Genomic DNA, 16,262 nt, shown 5'->3' on the forward strand with positions numbered 1-16,262 from the left:
AAAATGGAAATGATTTCACCTTCCCAGTCATGATAATCTGAAAGCTGAAAGGAGCAGCCAGGGGCAGCTCATGGTTATACCAAAGCCCATCCATGGAATCACTGTAATGAAATTAGGTGCTCAACAAAGCGTGGGCACAGCACTTTGGGAGAGGGTTTAATGGCCATGCTGGGCCTGGGTTGAAGGTTGAACTCAGCTCTCTATGACATGTCTTCCAACCAAACCAATCCCAGGAGTCTACCTTCACATTTAAGACTCCTTTCATTAGTGCACTACACTGCAGTGCTAAGTAGTGTATTAGTGTTGAAAAGGAACACTGCTGTATGGCACTCTTGTGGAAAAAGGTCTTCCACCCCAGGAAGCCCAAATTCCAACCTGCTCTCTTCCTACCTGCAGGAACTGCACCAGCTCAGCTGTGTTGAGTTCATTCATCCCTTGACATACAGGACCTGGACTGATCTGTGTGGGTTGATCCAACAAAGGTCTTCTCAGGTCCCTTAGCAAAGGGAGCTACTGTAGTTGTTTGGGGTTTATTAACTGCAAAGACTGAAAAACAATTAAAAATCAGTTTTAGAGACCAAGCTAACAAATTCCTCAAGGACAACAATGTGAACCTTGGCCCATACCTCAGCACTGGCCCACTCAGGAACCAAAGCCAAACTCAGCACCAAAGCCAGGTCACAGGAATTTTTAGACCTCCATGCATCTGCCCCGGAAATTCATCCCCTTATTTAAGCAAAGCTTAGCAAGAAGCTCCACAAAAATGCCATTTAGCTTCAGCTGAACAAAACCCCCTTTGGAAGTGATGGTAAAAGGCAGCATCACCCTCTGGGTGACAGCTCTGAAGAGGAGAAACTGAAGCAGCTCCTTCCTCACCAGACTAGCAGAAACTGATTATCTGCACCACTGACCAACTCTGGGGGTTACTTGGAGCTAGTCTCAAGTGGCTTAAGAATAAATAGAACCTGTGGCCAGAGTTGGATGCATTAATGATGTGTATAAAGTGCTGGATGAATAAAAGTTAAGTCTTTTAATTGCTTTTCTGGAAAATAAGTTAGAAAATAAGACCTAAAGGCAATTTTCAGAAGTCAGTTTGCTCATCTAAGTAGCAGAGACCCTGAAGCTTGTGGGGTTTTGCCCCCAAAGCAACAATGTCTGAAAAACAGCAGAGAAAACTTCCACTTTAAAAAGAGCTCAGAGAACTTAAACCAAAACCCCAAGATAATTCATGGAGTAAAAATCAGTATTTGGTTGTGTGGGGTCCACAGACCTGAGAATCCACTCAGGGGAGTTTGTCCAAAGTACTCCTTTAACCCTCATAGGTTATTGGTAACAGTCTCTTTGATGGAGATGGCAGGAGTAGGGCCCACGTGAGTCCAGATGTAGCCCTTCTCTGGCCTGCTGGGAACTGTGGGGAAGGGAGAGGAGCGAGATTTGAAGTATTCCGAGGGCGCGTGGCAAACAAACTCCAAATACTCCATTTTCCTTGGGAGATCTTCCTCTGGCCCTACAGAAAAACACAAACCAAGGCTTCAAAGACATAAAATGGAGTATGCAGGAATTCAGGTCTTAAAATGGTTTTGGTTGGAACAGATCTTAAAGAACACCCAGTCCAACCATTCCCTAACCCTGCCGAGGCCAGGGCTAAGCCTTGGCCCTCAGCACCACATCTCTGCCTCCCTGGAACAACTCCAGCAATGGGCATTCAGCCACCAACCTGGGCAGCCTGTGCCAGGCTTTGAGAACCCTTTCACTCAAGAAGCTGCCTTCCCCAGCGGCAACTTGCAGCTGTTTCCTCTTGTGCTATCATTTGTTACTAGGGAGCAGAGCCCAACCCCACCTGGCTGCAGCCTCCCCTCAGGGAGCTGTAGAGAGCTATGAGGTCTCTCCTCCGCTTCCTTTTCTCCACACTAGACATCCCTAGCTCCCTCAGCTACTTCTCCCCAGCCCTGTTCTCCAGACCTTTAGCCAGCTTCCTTGCCCTGTTCCAGCAGCTCACTGTTGTTCTGAGCATGAGGGTCTCAAAACTGAACCCAGCACCCAAGAGTTCAAGGCCAGGCTGGATGAGGCCTTAAGCAAGCTGGGCTAATGGGAGGTGTCCCTGCCCATGGCAGGGGGGTTTGGAATTGGATGACCTTGAAGGTCTCTTCCAATTCAAACCATTCTATGAGTCTTTGAATCCACAAACGTAACAAATCCAAACCATTCTGAGAAGCTAAGAATAGAAAAGGGCAGAGCCAAGCACTAGCCTGGGCACGTACAAGTAGGAGGGGTTAGAGGTTACCTATGATATAGGAAGCTGGGTCAAAGCAGTCCTTGGGGCTGGCCTGTGTGGGAAGCAGCCAGGTGAGTGCAGCACTCTTCTCACAGTACTGGTCCTGGATGAAGCCACGGATCTGAGCATAGTAGGTTTTGCCATCCTGCTCATCAACCACTGAAACAACATCTCCAATCTGGTAGTACACACCCTGCAGGGCACAGAAACCATTCCTCTGAGGGGAGAAGCTTCACTCTGAAGCCATCAGCACTATCTGAGCACAGTCACCCTAAGCTGCCAAGGCTGAGTTCAGTCGCAGCATGACTTCGGAGCCTGGGCTGGCCATTCCACACAGGGTCTCTGCCTGCTGAGCAGCTCAAAAGCAATTTGGCCTTCCCTGTATTCAAAGGCACAGCTGCCTCCTCTCTCTAAATCCCCCTCTTCCAGGTGTTCAAGGCCAAGCTGGACAAGAAAGGCCTTGAGCAGCCTGGTATAGTAGGTGGTGTCCCTGCTTATAACTGATCTTGAAGGTTCCTTCTACCCCAAACCATTGTATGACTGCCACATCTCCTGTCAGCAGAGTGGAGATTTGCTCGGTTGTCAGAAGCAGGAGCAGAACAAAGTCACTGCAGTGCTTTCCCTGGGTGGGAGTGTGCAGGTAGAGCACTTCTCTGTAGGAATAGGTTCACCAGGCACACAAAGGTGCTGCAACTCTGCCAGGCCCTGCCGCTGGCCCAGGGCCAGAGACCATCTGCCCTGTCTGCGAGGCTGCAGAGCAAAGGCAGCTACTGCCCTGCCAAGATCAGTTTGCCAAGCCACATCCATTCTGTTTTTAAAAGACAACTGAAAAGACCTCAGCACCCCCAAACAAACCCCTCTGTTTGACAGCAAGGTACCAAGGTAAGAATGCTCTGCATAAAGAGATCAGATCAAATGAAACTTCAGACATCACCCTTGGGAATTGCTGATTAAAACCCCACCCAAAACAAGCACAAAAAGACATCCATCAGCTGTCTTACAAATCAGTTAGGAGCAAACAGAGATTCATCTGAGATGAGACATGAAGCACCAAACTAGTCAGAAGCAAGCATCTGAGATGTGAGAAGCAAAACATAAGGTGTCTGGAGAGGAGACAAACTCAGCCTACCACTTCTGCTCTGCATATGCAGTACCCCAGTGGCCATCCTGACATCCCCTTTGGAGCAAAAGGCATTTCAAATGGTTTTGCTCTACCAGGAAACAAGCCCAAACTACACAAACTACTGTAAAAGGTTGCCAGGCAAGACTAAAGAGCAGTGCCATAAGGCTGAGCAGATATCCTACAGCACTGCTAGGCAAGGAGGAGCAGGTTCTGTGCATACATCCCTGGGTGCTTTCATGGTCTGTGGGCATTCTTGAGCCTGGAAACAGAGCCAGCAAGATCCTTTTTGCATACCTTATAGAAGATTGATTCTGCTGTAACTATCGTGGAGACAGACTCGGGAGCCTTGATGGGCTAAAGAAAGCACAAAGAGATGGTCAGCCAAGGACACTAAAGCACCCATGTCACAGAGCTCCACAGGGCTTCTCCCTTTATGGGACATGCTGAGCCACGACCTTAGCGAAGGAGTGAACACAAGATCACAGATTGGCAGGGGCTGGAAGGGACCTCCAGAGCTCAGCCAGGCCAACCCCCCTGCCAGAGCAAGATCACCAAGACCAGATCACACAGGAACATCCAGGTTTTGACTATCTCCAGAGAGACTCCACAGCGCCCCTGGGCAGCCTGCTCCAGTGCCCTGTCACCTTCACAGGGAAAAAAAATCCTCCTCACATTTAAATGACTCTTCCTGTGCCTCAGCTTCCACCCAGTGCCCCTTGGCCTGGCACTGGGCATCACCCAGCAGAGCCTGGCTCCAGCCTCCTGGCACTCACCTGCACAGCTTTATAACCACTGAGGTCAGCTCTCAGGCTCCTCATCTCCAAGCAGCACAGCCCCAGCTCTCTCAGGCTCTCCTCATAACACAGATGTTCCATTCCCTTAATCATCTTTGTGGCTCTGCACTGGACTCTCTCAAGCAGTTCTATGTCTCTTTTGAACTGGGAGGCCCAGAACTGGATACAATACTCCAGATGAGGCCTTGCCAGGGCAGAGTAGTGGGACAGGAGAACCACTCTTGATCTACTAACCACAGCCCTTTTACTATACCCCAGAGTGGCACTGCCTCTCCTGGCCACAAGTGCACACTGCTGGCTCACAGGCAACCTCCCATCACCCAGGGCCCCCAGATCCTTTTCCCCTTCGCTGCCTTCCAGCAGGGCAGTCCCCAGCCTATACTGCTCTTTGGGGCTGTTCTTTCCCAGGTGCAAGACTCTCCACTTGCCCTTGCTGCATTTCATTAAATTTGCCCCTGCCCAAGCCCCAGCCTGGCCAAGTCTCCCTGAACGGCAGCACAGCCTTCAGCTGTGTCAGCCACTCCGCCCAGGTGCAAGTGGTTCAAACACCAGGGCCTATGAGCAACAGCTGAGGGGCCTAGGGTTGATTAGCCTGCAGAAAAGGAGGCTGAGGGGAGGCCTCCTGAAAGGAGATTGCAGTGAGGTGTGAGTCGGTCTCTTTCCCCCGGTATCAGATGATAAGACCAGAAAAACAGCCTCGAGTTGCACCCGCAGAGGCTTAGGCTGAGTGTGAGAAGCCTGGCACAGGCTGCCCAGGGAGGCGTTTCCATCCCCACCCCGGGAGGTGTCTGGAAGAGGCAGAGCTGTGGTGCTGGGGACCAGCCCCAGCCTTGGCAGTTAGAGCATGGTTGGGCTGCCTCCGGCAGCGCCTACAGCCCCCTCCCGCCCAGCTCCCAGCCCGATCCTGCCACAGGAGCTGCAAACCCGGGCTCCGACAGGCCCCTCGGGCGGGCACGGCTAGGCCGGGCCGGCTCCCGTGTGGCGCCGTGAGGAGACTTCCCCCGGGGCTCGGCAGGGCTCCGGGCCCGCCTCATGCCGCCGCCGCCCAGCGCCTTACGTTTTTCAGCTTAAAGATGTGCCTCCTGCCCTTGCCCTTCGTGGAAACCTTCTTCTCCGCGGCGGGCGCCGACTTGTACTTGGTGTTCCGCAGCCGCGCTGACCGCCGGTGGATCTCCTGCTTGCTCTGCGGGGGAAACTACCGACTAAGCACGGCGGAGGCCCGGCCCGGCTCCGTCTTGCCCCGCCGAGACGCGGAGCCGAGAGCTCGCCCCCCGCGGGCTCACCTGCTTGCCGCCGCCGCCGTTGCTGTGCTGGGCGGCGGCCGAGGTGGTGGCGAAGGCGGCGGGCCCGGGCGGCGCGGAGCGGGCCGTGCAGTTGTTGCACAGGATCTCCCCCTGCCCGCCCTTCTTCCACATGGAGGAGGACGTGCTGCGGCACACGCTGCAGGTGGGCTTCAGCCCCAGCGGCATCGTGCGCCCGGCGGCGGGGCCCGCGGCCCCGGGCTGACAGACGGGGAACGGAGAGCGGCGCCAGCAGCGGGCCCGGCGCCGGCCCCTTCCCGCCGCCGGCGGATGTGGCTGCGCGGCGGCGAGAGGCGAGGCGAGGCGGGGCGGGCGGCACTGCCCTCTGCTGGCCGCTGGCCGCTCAGCGCCGGCCGGGCCTGGCCTCAGCGAGCGCAGGGCCCAGCCCCACCGGGCACAGCTTCACTCCTCACCGAGCGCAGGGCCCAGCCCCACCGGGCACAGCTTCACTCCTCACCGAGCGCGGGGCCCAGCCCCACCGGGCACAGCTTCACTCCTCACCGAGCGCGGGGCAGAGCCCCACCGGGCACAGCTTCACTCCTCACCGAGCGCGGGGCAGAGCCCCACCGGGCACAGCTTCACTCCTCACCGAGCGCGGGGCAGAGCCCCACCGGGCACAGCTTCACTCCTCACCGAGCCCAGGGCCCAGCCCCACCGGGCACAGCTTCATGCCTCTCCTTGGCTCACCGAGCCCCACGGGGAGCAGTTTCATGCCTCCCTTTGGCTCTCGGAGCCCAAGGCCGGGCCCCGCAGGACAGCGAGTCTCTGCAGAAAGGGTGGGCGTCTCCATGGGACCGAGTCCTGGCACTGTGAAGGTCTTTTTTCCTCTCAGAAATTGCAGTCGTGGAGCATCAGATCTCGGTCCTCCCGTGGGTTCTTGTCCCAAGCAGGGCACCTCTCTTGCCTCAGCAGAAAAAGGGACAAAGAACCAGCATCCTTTCAGGCCTGGTGACAGCCAGAGGCAGTCAAGGGAAGGACAACACACCAGGACGGGTGCAGCAAAGCACAGAAGCTGCCTCTGCTACCTGCTCCGTTCACCTTCGCGGCAGGACACTGGGCTCTGTCATCCCAAGGTGTTCAGCTATCATCCCTGAAGTCGAGAGGGGGAGAAATGGATCCATGGATCCAATGGCTGTCCTGGCTCCTTCTGGTTGGAAGAGACCTCCAACATCACCCAGTCCGACGGTGACTGCTCCCCGTGCACGGACCCTCAGTCACACAGCAAATGCTGTAAGTGGCTAGGAAATGAACTTTGTGAAGCTTTGCCATGGGTCTAGCACTGCTTCTTCACCCCAATGCCGCTTACACAGAGCCAAGAGCTCCCATTCCTTTAGTCTTGCCATGTCTGCTGGAGGAAGATGATGAAACTCGTGTCACAATGAACAAAACAATGTCTGTTAACATGCTGGGGTTTGCTGGGACCAGCACAGCCTGGATATTAAGCAGTATTTACAGACTCACAGATTGCATCAGGTTAGAAGGGACCCTCTAAGGTCACCTTGTCCAACCTCCCTGCACTCAGCAGGGACACCTCCAACTCCAGCAGGCTGCCCGGGACCAGGTCAAGTCTGATCCTGGATGCCTCCAGGGATGGGAGCCTCAACCACATCGCCGGAGACATTCAAGTAACGTTAATTAACCAGATCTTCCCCCAAATTAACTGCCCTCTTTAGCACCACTTGCAGACACAAGGTATGGCTTTACAAAGAAGAGCACAGTAAGGCTGCGACAGTCAAGACAAAATTAGCAGCAATTTAGACAAAATGACCTATTTGAGATCGTTTCCAAAGCTTAGTGAATCTACCTAAGGTTACATTTACAACTCAAACCATTCCACTTACTCAAAGGTATCCTAAAAATGCTTGTCACAGAATGGTAGAGGTTGGGAGGGGCCTCCAGAGCTCACCGAGCCCAACCCCTCTGCCAAAAATCACCTACAGCAGTCCACACGGCAACGCATCCAGGCAGGTTTGGAAAGCCTCCAGCGAGCCTTTAAGAGCCTGCTGCAAGAAATGCAAGATGCAATGAGGCAGGATTAGTTTAAGTAATAAATGTTTAATCAAAGAATTTTACATTATTATTAACAGCATTCATTTGGCCAAACATCTACATGGTTGTAGTATCCTACTCGTATATAAAGTGGGAATGTATCAAGTATAGACTATGAAAGTGCAAATAACAATTCAAGGTTAAGTTTTTTTCTTCTTCTTCCTTTTTACATTATAAAATTAACAGGTTTACAAAATAGTCTCGCCAAACTTTTTGTGAATGTTGACTTTTCTGTGTTTCTGAGCTGTCAAGTCAATGACTATGGGGTCAAAGTACCAAGAAAATACAAATCTCCATCAGCTAACTTCATGCTCGTAAGAGGGACATGGGAAACGATGGATTATTATACGGCACAACGCAAAGAAACAGAACCCACAGACTGCACCACCTGACCTCACTTGGAACTCTGCAAGACATCTCGAGGCAACACACGACCTGCTGCTGAGGAGCTTTCTCTTCAGAGATGAGAACTGGAGGGAGCGAGGGGAGCTGAAACAGTGCTGAAGGGCTCTGAGCCATAGTTTGCAGAGAACTGTTCAGGCTGAAGGCTCTGATACCACAGAGCAAACTGAAACAGCTACTTCCCCAAGGATTAGCATAGGATGACTTAGGTTGGCAGGGACCCTAAAGGTGAGCCAATGATGCTCACTTGCAGCCCAGAAGTCAACTGTATTCCCGGGCTGCATCAAAAGCAGTGTGAGCAGCAGGACAAGGGAGGGGATTCTGCCTCTCTGCTCTGCTGAGGCCCCACCTGCAGCACCACCACCAGTTCTGGGGAGCCCAATACAAGAGGGGCATGGACCTGCTGAAGCGGATCTAGAGGGGGTCATGAGGATGATCAGAGGGCTGCAGAACTTGCCTTATGGGCCAGGCTGTGAGAGCTGGGGCTGTTCAGCCTGGAGAAGAGAAGACTGGGGGGAGACCTTAGAGCAGCGTTCTAGTACCTGAAGAGGGCTGCAAGAAAGCTGGGGAGGGACTTTTTACAAGGGCTTGGAACTAGATGATCTTCAAGGTCCCTTCCAACCCAAACCATTCTACGAATCTATGAATCATCCAGTTCCAACCCCCCTGCCATGGGCAGGGACACCTCCCACTAGACCAGGTTGTTCAGAGCCTCATCCAACCCAGCCTTGAACACCTCCAGGAAGGAGGGCAACACCTCCAGGAGCAGGGCAGCTAGAGGAAAAGCTGGCAGATGATTTGAGACTGTTGTGTTCCCTTCCTTCTAAAGATGCTTGCGAAACAAACAGGGGTTTATGGCATGAGGGTCAAATACTCTTCATTGATTTGCTTTTTTACTAGCATGAACCTTGCGGCTGCCAGGCTCGAAAGCTGGATTGGCAATGAATCAGTTACCAAAACACTCACTTGAACTCACAGTAACCAATACACCAACTTTGCTATCATTGTGATACTTTGCCTATACACACTCAGTAGTAAGAAACTTTGATACCATTATCAACAAATCTCTGGTAACAGTTAAGCAAAACTCAGAATGGAGTGCATGGAACTTGCTCATGTCTGGATAGTAGGTCATTAAAACAGCCATTGGAACAACTTACTCTAGTTGTAGTTACATACTGTACCACTTGTAGCTCACTAACTGTAGATTGAGTTTTTTTTACTTATTTAAATTTCCCCTCCCCCCCCCACAGTACAACAACTAGGAAAAGGTTGGTTTGGGTTTGGGGTTGGTTGGGGTTTTTTGTGTGGGTTTTTTTTCTTAGTTTATTTTTTTTGTTTACACTTAAACAGCAATCACACAGCAAATGACTATTGTGCAATTGAACAAATACCTAGCAGTGCTTTGTTTCTGCCAAACCACTGACTGAACATTGAGTTACTTACTTGTAAAGGCAAGGCCATGGGTGGTTTTTATGGAGGTCTTTGCAGTTAATAGCATAGTTACTCCAGAACAGACAACGGCGTTGGGATGACTGAACTGTGGCCGTGGGCCACCGGGGTTAGGCAAAAAGGCACCGTTAACGTGTTGAGCAGGGATGTGTTCTCTGAACTGTGTGGAGCTGGCTAGGAGGTGGAGCTGCTCTCCTCCTAGGGTCTATGAAATGCTGCTCAGTGGAAGCATCGCACTGGCAGTGCGGAGAATGCTGGCTTGGGCTCTGGGAAGCAACGCCCACGATTGCACTTCAGTAACGTGTCTCTTCAGACACAGCCTGGCTGCTGCTAACTTGCTGTCTTGTCATCTGCACAACAGCTGCCTAACAGCAGCACTTAGGTTTCATTAGGATACAGGCTACATCTCATTCAATGCAGTCACCATGGCAACGGGTGCCAGTTGGGTTTAGAGAAGCAATGCTACCTACCCAGTGGTTTCTCTCACCGCTAAGGGGTGTGGGGCTAGTCTGAAAGAGTAACACTGCCCTGTCCCGTTGGGCTACTGCCAGCTAGCTATTCACAGTTTGGCACATTTGGACTGTAAATAGACACGAAGAAACCTTTGATGGGAAAGAATATCCCCTCAGACTTGTTCCTGGAGCAGTACTAAAGAGAAGCTCAAATACCTCTGCTCACACTGCTAACCAAAACGCAGAACGAGTCGGGAAAAGTTAAGGAGAACAAAAGGCAAACGAATTGCTAAATGTTACTTTTGGTGAAAGAGTGAGTTCTTCAAAAAAAACCCAAAAAGACTGCAATCAACTATTTCTTAGGAAAACCCAACTGAAATAACCAGTGTAAGCCTTTAATCCGTACTTTCAAGTTAAGGATCACCAAGCTAAGGCTAAACAGATGCTGCATTGTATTAGGAATGTGGAATACAACCTACTTGTTCCTTTTTTCTTGAGAGCAAAGAAAAAGGGCAAGGACTACCTAATTAAACGCAAAGGATATTCCTTGAAAGGTTCACATTATGGTAAGGAACTACAATCCGAGAGAGCTCCTAACTATCCGTCGCTACGTCAGTGGTTACAGCTGAGCGGCAGTTAGGTGGAACAAAGCCCCCACGCCGCTCGCTCCGCGCCCGCCGCCGCCTGCCGCACGCCCGCCGCAGCTTGGCTGCTCGCTCATACCAGGTGAACATGTTCAAGCCATTCACTCGGGCTCTGAGCAGTCTGACTCGAAGTGTCTGCCGAAGCGTTCGGGCCGCCCGGCAGCTCCCTGCTGCCGTCTGCGCCTGCTGGCACCGTCTCACCCGCAAGGAGGCTTTCTTCAGCAGCGCCTTCCTCTGTCTGGGTTCCTCTGCCTTCGTTTTTGAGCGCGTCCTCGAACAGGGCATGCTCCTCCTGAGCCCCCAGCCCTGCCTCGGCAGCGTTCGCTTGTCCTGCTGAGCCATCTTCAGTACTGGGCTGCTGCGATTCCTCATCTGTTTCTGTACTCGTGGAGGGGATCAGAGCAATGCTCTGTGGGTTCATGTCGTGAAACCAGGCCATAATATTTCCGAGTAGGTTCTCACTGGTGTTGGGATCTTGGCTGCTGGACTCGGCGTCACTCGATGTTGAGTACAACCCACTTCTTGCCTCGCTGCAGGGGTGAGAGTGAACGCGGTCAGCCGAGAAGGGATCACTGCCTGCACCTAGCCCCATCAGGCTGTCACCAAGTTCTAACAGCTCAGAGCTGCTCGAAGCACCTCTGGGATTATCTATACTGATGGGAGCAGTGTCCAGTCTTGTAGGCAAAGAGGTCCCTATGGCTCCTAAAGAGGCTTCATTGTTCAGGAAGTCTCTGGTTTCTTCATCTATGGCCAAGCCAGACTCTTGTAATGATAACTGAATGGCCAGCAGGATGTTTGGGTCATCTTCGTCCAGAGAACTCAGAGCCTGTGGAAACACAGAAGGCTGCTTTCAGAACAGAACCTTTCTCTGGTTATGTATTTTGGATTAGGAAGTAATTTGGGCTCAGATCTGAAAGTTATTGATTATCCCTGCAGGTCATAAATCATTTATCAGAATCAATGTTACTGGCACAGCTGACAGCAGAGCTTCCAAGGTGACTACGGCTCCATTAGCACTCCTCACGTCTGGGGGCACTGAACTTCTTGTCCTGACTTCTGCCTTTCTCATCCAAGAACGCAGAGAATTTGCAGAGACAAAATGACAGAGAAAAGCAGAGCAGAGGAAGGCAAAGCAGAGGGAACGGAAAAGAGGTTAAGGGAGATACCTGCAGAGAATCCTGGTTCTCAGAGCGACTGACAGGGGTATAGTCATGGAGCGAAGAGCTGTGCAGAATACCCATAGAGGCTGAACTCACCATGGAGGTGCCATGTCTTCTGCTGCTGCCACCTTCCTGAGTGTCTGTTGGGCAATGAAAACAAAGTGGTTGAGGAGCCAGGCAGAAAGCCTTCGCCACTGCCTCCTTCCTTTTGGATTCCAGCTGTGACATTTTACTCCTTTGTTTACCCTGAGCTAAATCATCTGAAAGGCTCCCTCCATGCATCCCTCCCCAGTCCCACTCTTTTAGAAGTGACTTCCTGGGTCACAGCATGTGACCTCTGGAGATCATCTAGTCCCACGCCCCCTGCTACAGCAAGTTCAGCCAGAGCAAGCTGCACAGGAACGTGTGCCGGTGGGTTTTGAAAGTCTCCAGAGAAGGAGACTCCACAGCCTCTCTGGGCAGCCTGGGCCAGGTCTGCAGCACCTCAAAGAATCATGGTTTTCCCTTAAGCACAAGTGAAACCTCCTGTGTTCCTGTTCAGGCCTGCTGCCCCTTGTGCTCTCAGTGGGCACCACCAAAAAGTGCCCAGCCCAATCCTCCTGACCCCCATGCTTTAGCTCTTGCTGAGTACTGAGGAAATGCCCTCTCAGGTTGCTCTTCTCCAGGCTAAACAGCCCCAGGGCTCTCAGCCTCTCCCTCTCAGAGAGATGCTCCAAAGTACTTCTAGGATCAGACACAAAATGCAAAAAGAAGCTTTTGTGTTGTGTCCTGGACAGTACAGCAACGTGTCTGGAACTGCTTTCAAGCAGAATCACAGAATGACAGAAGCATTTGAGTTGGAAAAGCTCTCCAAGATCCTCCAACACCACCATGACCATCAAACCATGTCCCCAAATGCCACGGCCACAGGTTTCTTCAGCACCTCCAGGGATGGCGACTCCACCTCCCTGGGTAGCCTGTGCCAATCCCTGACCTCTCTTGCAGCATGGAAATTTTTCCTTCTCTCCAACCTAAGCCTCCCCCAGCACAGTCTTAGGCCATTTCTTATTCTGTCACCTGGCACTGGGGAGATCGACTCCCACCTCACTCCAGCCTCCTCTCAGGGAGCTGCAGAGAGCAATGAGCTCTGCCCTCAGCCTCCTCTACCTCACACTAAACACCCCCAGGACCCTCAGCTGCTCCTCCCCAGCCCTGTTGCCCAGACCCCCTGCCCAGCTTTGTCACCCTTCTCTGGACACGCTCCAGCCCCTCAGTGTCTCCAAGTACCCACAGCAGGCCAACCACTGTGGCCACTGGAAACCACTTCTGCAGCAGGAAGAGAACCAAGCCCCAGGCAGGGCCCTACCTATTGTACTCTCACTGGGGTCATCGGGATCGGGGGTGTTGCTCAGCAGGCTGTGCATGTCCCCGCGGCGCCGCTGCCGGTGCCTCCTCCGATACTGAAATTCAGCATATTCCTGCATAAACCAAAGGGTACAAACACAGGGCAGCATGCAGGAAGATTTCTTTGGGTTTTCTGATGCCACAAGCACCACATTTTCAGGAGAGAAACAAACAAAAATCCAAACGACCAACCAAAAGTAAACCAGAAGTGTGTGATTTTATAGGTCAGCTATAAAACCACTCGTGTCCAGAAAAATACACTGCAGGTTGTCTCATGCACAAAGAAACCAAAGGTGTCCAAGCTCATCCTCAACCTCTAAAGTAAGGGATTAGCAGATCAAAAAATACTTGCTGTACTGCCAGGTTTGGTTTCTTTTTAATACTTGCAATCTCCCAGTCCCGTTTCTAAGCCAGGGACAACCTTCAAACTAGCACACTCCCTTCCTGGAGAATTCCAAGCACCTCTGTGTGTAAAAGCTGTGATGCTAAACCTTCTATTCCCTGCCAATCCACAGACTATTGAATGAATGCAAATCCTGAGGGCTTTGCAACACAGAAACTGTTCAGCTGAGTTCTCAGTCCCTGCTCCCAGCAAAACCAGCTGGAAACAGCAGTGGGATGCTTACAGGCAGACACACACCAGGACTTGCTGTGCTCTGCCCAGCTTCCACAACACGATGGTGGATCAAAAACGTCTTCAGCCACAGCTGATCTCTTCTCCTGAACAGTGCCTGAGGGATTTCCATTCCATGAATTCCACTTCCTCTGTTTTTGCCTAACCTGAGCTATGGCTATGCCATATGGATGTGTGCTCCTACAACCTGTAATTACTCATAGGATGGATTTGATTGGCAAAGTCCTTCAAGGTCAGGCTTGATATTCAAGGTTACTTCAAGGTATAGTCTTGATATTAGGAGGAAGTTGATGGCAGAGAGAGTGATTGGCATTGGAATGGGCTGCCCAGGGAGGTGGTGGAGTGGCTGTGCCTGGAGGTGTTGAAGCCAAGCCTGGCTGGGGCACTTAGTGCCATGGTCTGGTTGATTGGCCAGGGCTGGGTGCTAGGTTGGGCTGGCTGAGCTTGGAGCTCTCTACCAACCTGCTTGATTCTATGATCATCCAGTCCAACCATTCTCTAACTCTGCCAAGGCTGGAGCTAAGCCATGGCCCTCAGCACCACATCTCTGCCTTTTGAAACACCTCCAGGGATGGGGATTTGACCATCTCCCTGGGCAGCCTGTGCCAGGCTTCCAGAAGCCTTTCAGTCAAGAAGTTTCCTCTAACATCCAACCCAAACCTCCCCTGGTGCAATCCAGCCCTCCCAAAGGTCCCCTTTGGGTACTGGCACACATGAACAAAAGGGGGTGGGGTGGGTTAATTCTCTCTGGGAGGAGGAGCATCACAGTTTCCCATGATGGTCTACAAGAAGTTTCTGTTTTCTCTAAAAGAACACAGACATTCTACTACTTGACAGTAAAATTACATCTCTCTGGCAATAAATGTGTAGTGAAATTCACTCAGCCAAAGTAAGATGACCATTATTCATCCTCCAGAGCCATTATTCATCCCCCAGAACACCTTGAGCATAGGTGGTTGCAAGTATCCTTGGTAGCCACGTAGCAAAGAAGCCAACTTGCAGCAGACAACGAACGCCACATTGAGGCAAATCACAAAGACTCAAAAGCAATCATCTAAGCAGGACTGCACTGGCACCTACTGCTCAACAGCTGCTCTTTCTGATCAGCTTTTTCTCATGACCAGCTCCCCTGATGGCACAGTACCATCACCATGAGTTTGGTGTGAGAAAGGTGGGATTACTTCCAAAGAAAGAACCAGAGGAACTAGAGAGGAGAAAGGAGTTGATCTGCGCTAGGGAAGCCAGCTGTCTGCTGCCCAGCAGAATGCTCACCAGTGACAATAGCCAAGGAAATATATAGCAAAGGTCCAGGGAGTTTTCCAGGATGCTTTGAAATGACAAACTGGGAAGAAAAGAGCAGCAAGGAAACACAGAGATGAAGTCTCCTTCCTAACTGCTTGCTTTAATCTGATATTCTCACAGCGGTACTGAAAAATGAAGATGTGAAGGAAAGCTCTGTAGGAAGCTGCTCATATTTTAGCCTTGAAACTTTCCCCTTGCCCATATATAGTGGAACAGTCATTTGAAAAATTATTTGCCTTCAGGTACAGAATGGTGTGGGTTGGAAGGGACTTCCAAAGGGCATGCAGTCCCATCCCCTACGCAGTAAGCAGGGGCACCCTCAACTAGATCAGGCTGCCCAGAGCCTGAGTGTGCAATTTCCATCCTGCTTCAAGGCAGAAAAAGAAAGAAAGAGTCATTTCCAACAGCTAAAAATGCTTACATCTAAGTAATTCTGGCTGTTGGGGTGGATTGATAGAGCAAGAAACATCAAATTCTGCCCAACTGGTGCTGCACTCAAAAGCCATCTACACAATTCCATGTATTTATCACTTGAAGGATCCTCAGCATATGCAATCTACAATTTCAAGGCAGGCTGTGGAATGGGAAGTGATGAACACAACGTAGCTTGTCTAATGCCTCCTTAGATAACTCCAGCCACCTTTGGAGGCTCTGCACAAGCAGCTGTGCATATATTTCCTTCTATTGTGACACAAACAACATGGTAAGCTTAAACCAACTTGAGCTGCTTTGAAGCTCTTCATGCAGGCTGCCATCATACCTGTGCTTCTAGAATGTGCAGAACTAGCTTAAAAGGAGACAAAAGAAATAGTTTACCTCTGGGGATGCAAATCCCAAATATTCCCAATCCCATGTTCCACCAGCAAAGCTGAAAAGGAAGAGACAAACCATAAAGCTTAGAAGCACAACAAAGTACGAACAACCTCCAAGCATCAACCAAACACCACCACAGCCATTAAACCCAAAACACCTCCAGGGATGGGCATTCAGCCACCTCCCTGGGCAGCCTGTGCCAGGCTTTGAGAACTCTTTCAGTCAAGAGGTTTCTTCTCATATCCAAACTAAACCTCCCCTAGAGCAACTGAGGTCATTTCCTCTTGTCCTGTCACTTGTTACTGGGCAGAAGAAACCAGTGCTCACCTCACTCCAGCCTCCTTTCAGGAGCTGTAGAGAGCAATGAGGTCTCACCTCAGCCTCCTTTTCTCCAGACTAAACAACTTCAGGTCCCTCTGCTGCTCCTCCCCAGATCTACTCTCCAGAGGCTTCACCAGCTCCACCTCACCTCTCTGTC

The 16,262-nt window shown here is 51.4% G+C and overlaps 2 protein-coding genes across 7 annotated transcripts in view; both read right to left on the reverse strand.

Annotated features, from left to right (window-relative positions):
* Positions 1 to 35: 35 nt before the first annotated feature.
* On the reverse strand, positions 36 to 5,782 carry GATAD1 (GATA zinc finger domain containing 1). 2 transcript variants are annotated; one of them, XM_064167235.1, is made up of 6 exons: positions 5,476 to 5,782; positions 5,250 to 5,375; positions 3,693 to 3,752; positions 2,285 to 2,468; positions 1,271 to 1,507; positions 36 to 546 (listed from the first exon to the last, which is right to left on the reverse strand). In XM_064167235.1, exons 1-5 carry the CDS (start codon positions 5,659 to 5,661, stop codon positions 1,317 to 1,319), a joined length of 747 nt encoding a protein of 248 aa, XP_064023305.1. In that variant the 5' UTR covers positions 5,662 to 5,782; the 3' UTR covers positions 36 to 546; positions 1,271 to 1,316. The 2 variants fall into 2 exon arrangements, with proteins under 2 accessions (XP_064023305.1, XP_064023304.1); XM_064167234.1 differs by lacking the exon at positions 36 to 546 and having other exon boundaries at positions 1,012 to 1,507.
* A 1,746-nt stretch (positions 5,783 to 7,528) lies between these two features.
* The window catches only part of ANKIB1 (ankyrin repeat and IBR domain containing 1), an 85,951-nt gene continuing 77,217 nt past the window's right edge, over positions 7,529 to 16,262 (reverse strand). For 3 of the 5 annotated variants that reach the window (XM_064167224.1, XM_064167225.1, XM_064167226.1), the window contains 4 exons: positions 15,788 to 15,839; positions 12,998 to 13,109; positions 11,659 to 11,792; positions 7,529 to 11,318 (listed from right to left, as the gene is read on the reverse strand). In XM_064167224.1, the coding sequence (XP_064023294.1) occupies positions 10,566 to 11,318; positions 11,659 to 11,792; positions 12,998 to 13,109; positions 15,788 to 15,839 (1,051 nt within the window). In that variant the 3' untranslated portion in view covers positions 7,529 to 10,565. The remainder of the gene's footprint in view (positions 11,319 to 11,658; positions 11,793 to 12,997; positions 13,110 to 15,787; positions 15,840 to 16,262) is intronic. The other 2 variants (XM_064167227.1, XM_064167228.1) reach the window with 2 other exon arrangements.

The sequence above is a fragment of the Pogoniulus pusillus genome, chromosome 28 (genome assembly GCF_015220805.1).
Source record: "Pogoniulus pusillus isolate bPogPus1 chromosome 28, bPogPus1.pri, whole genome shotgun sequence".
Lineage (NCBI taxonomy): Eukaryota > Metazoa > Chordata > Aves > Piciformes > Lybiidae > Pogoniulus > Pogoniulus pusillus.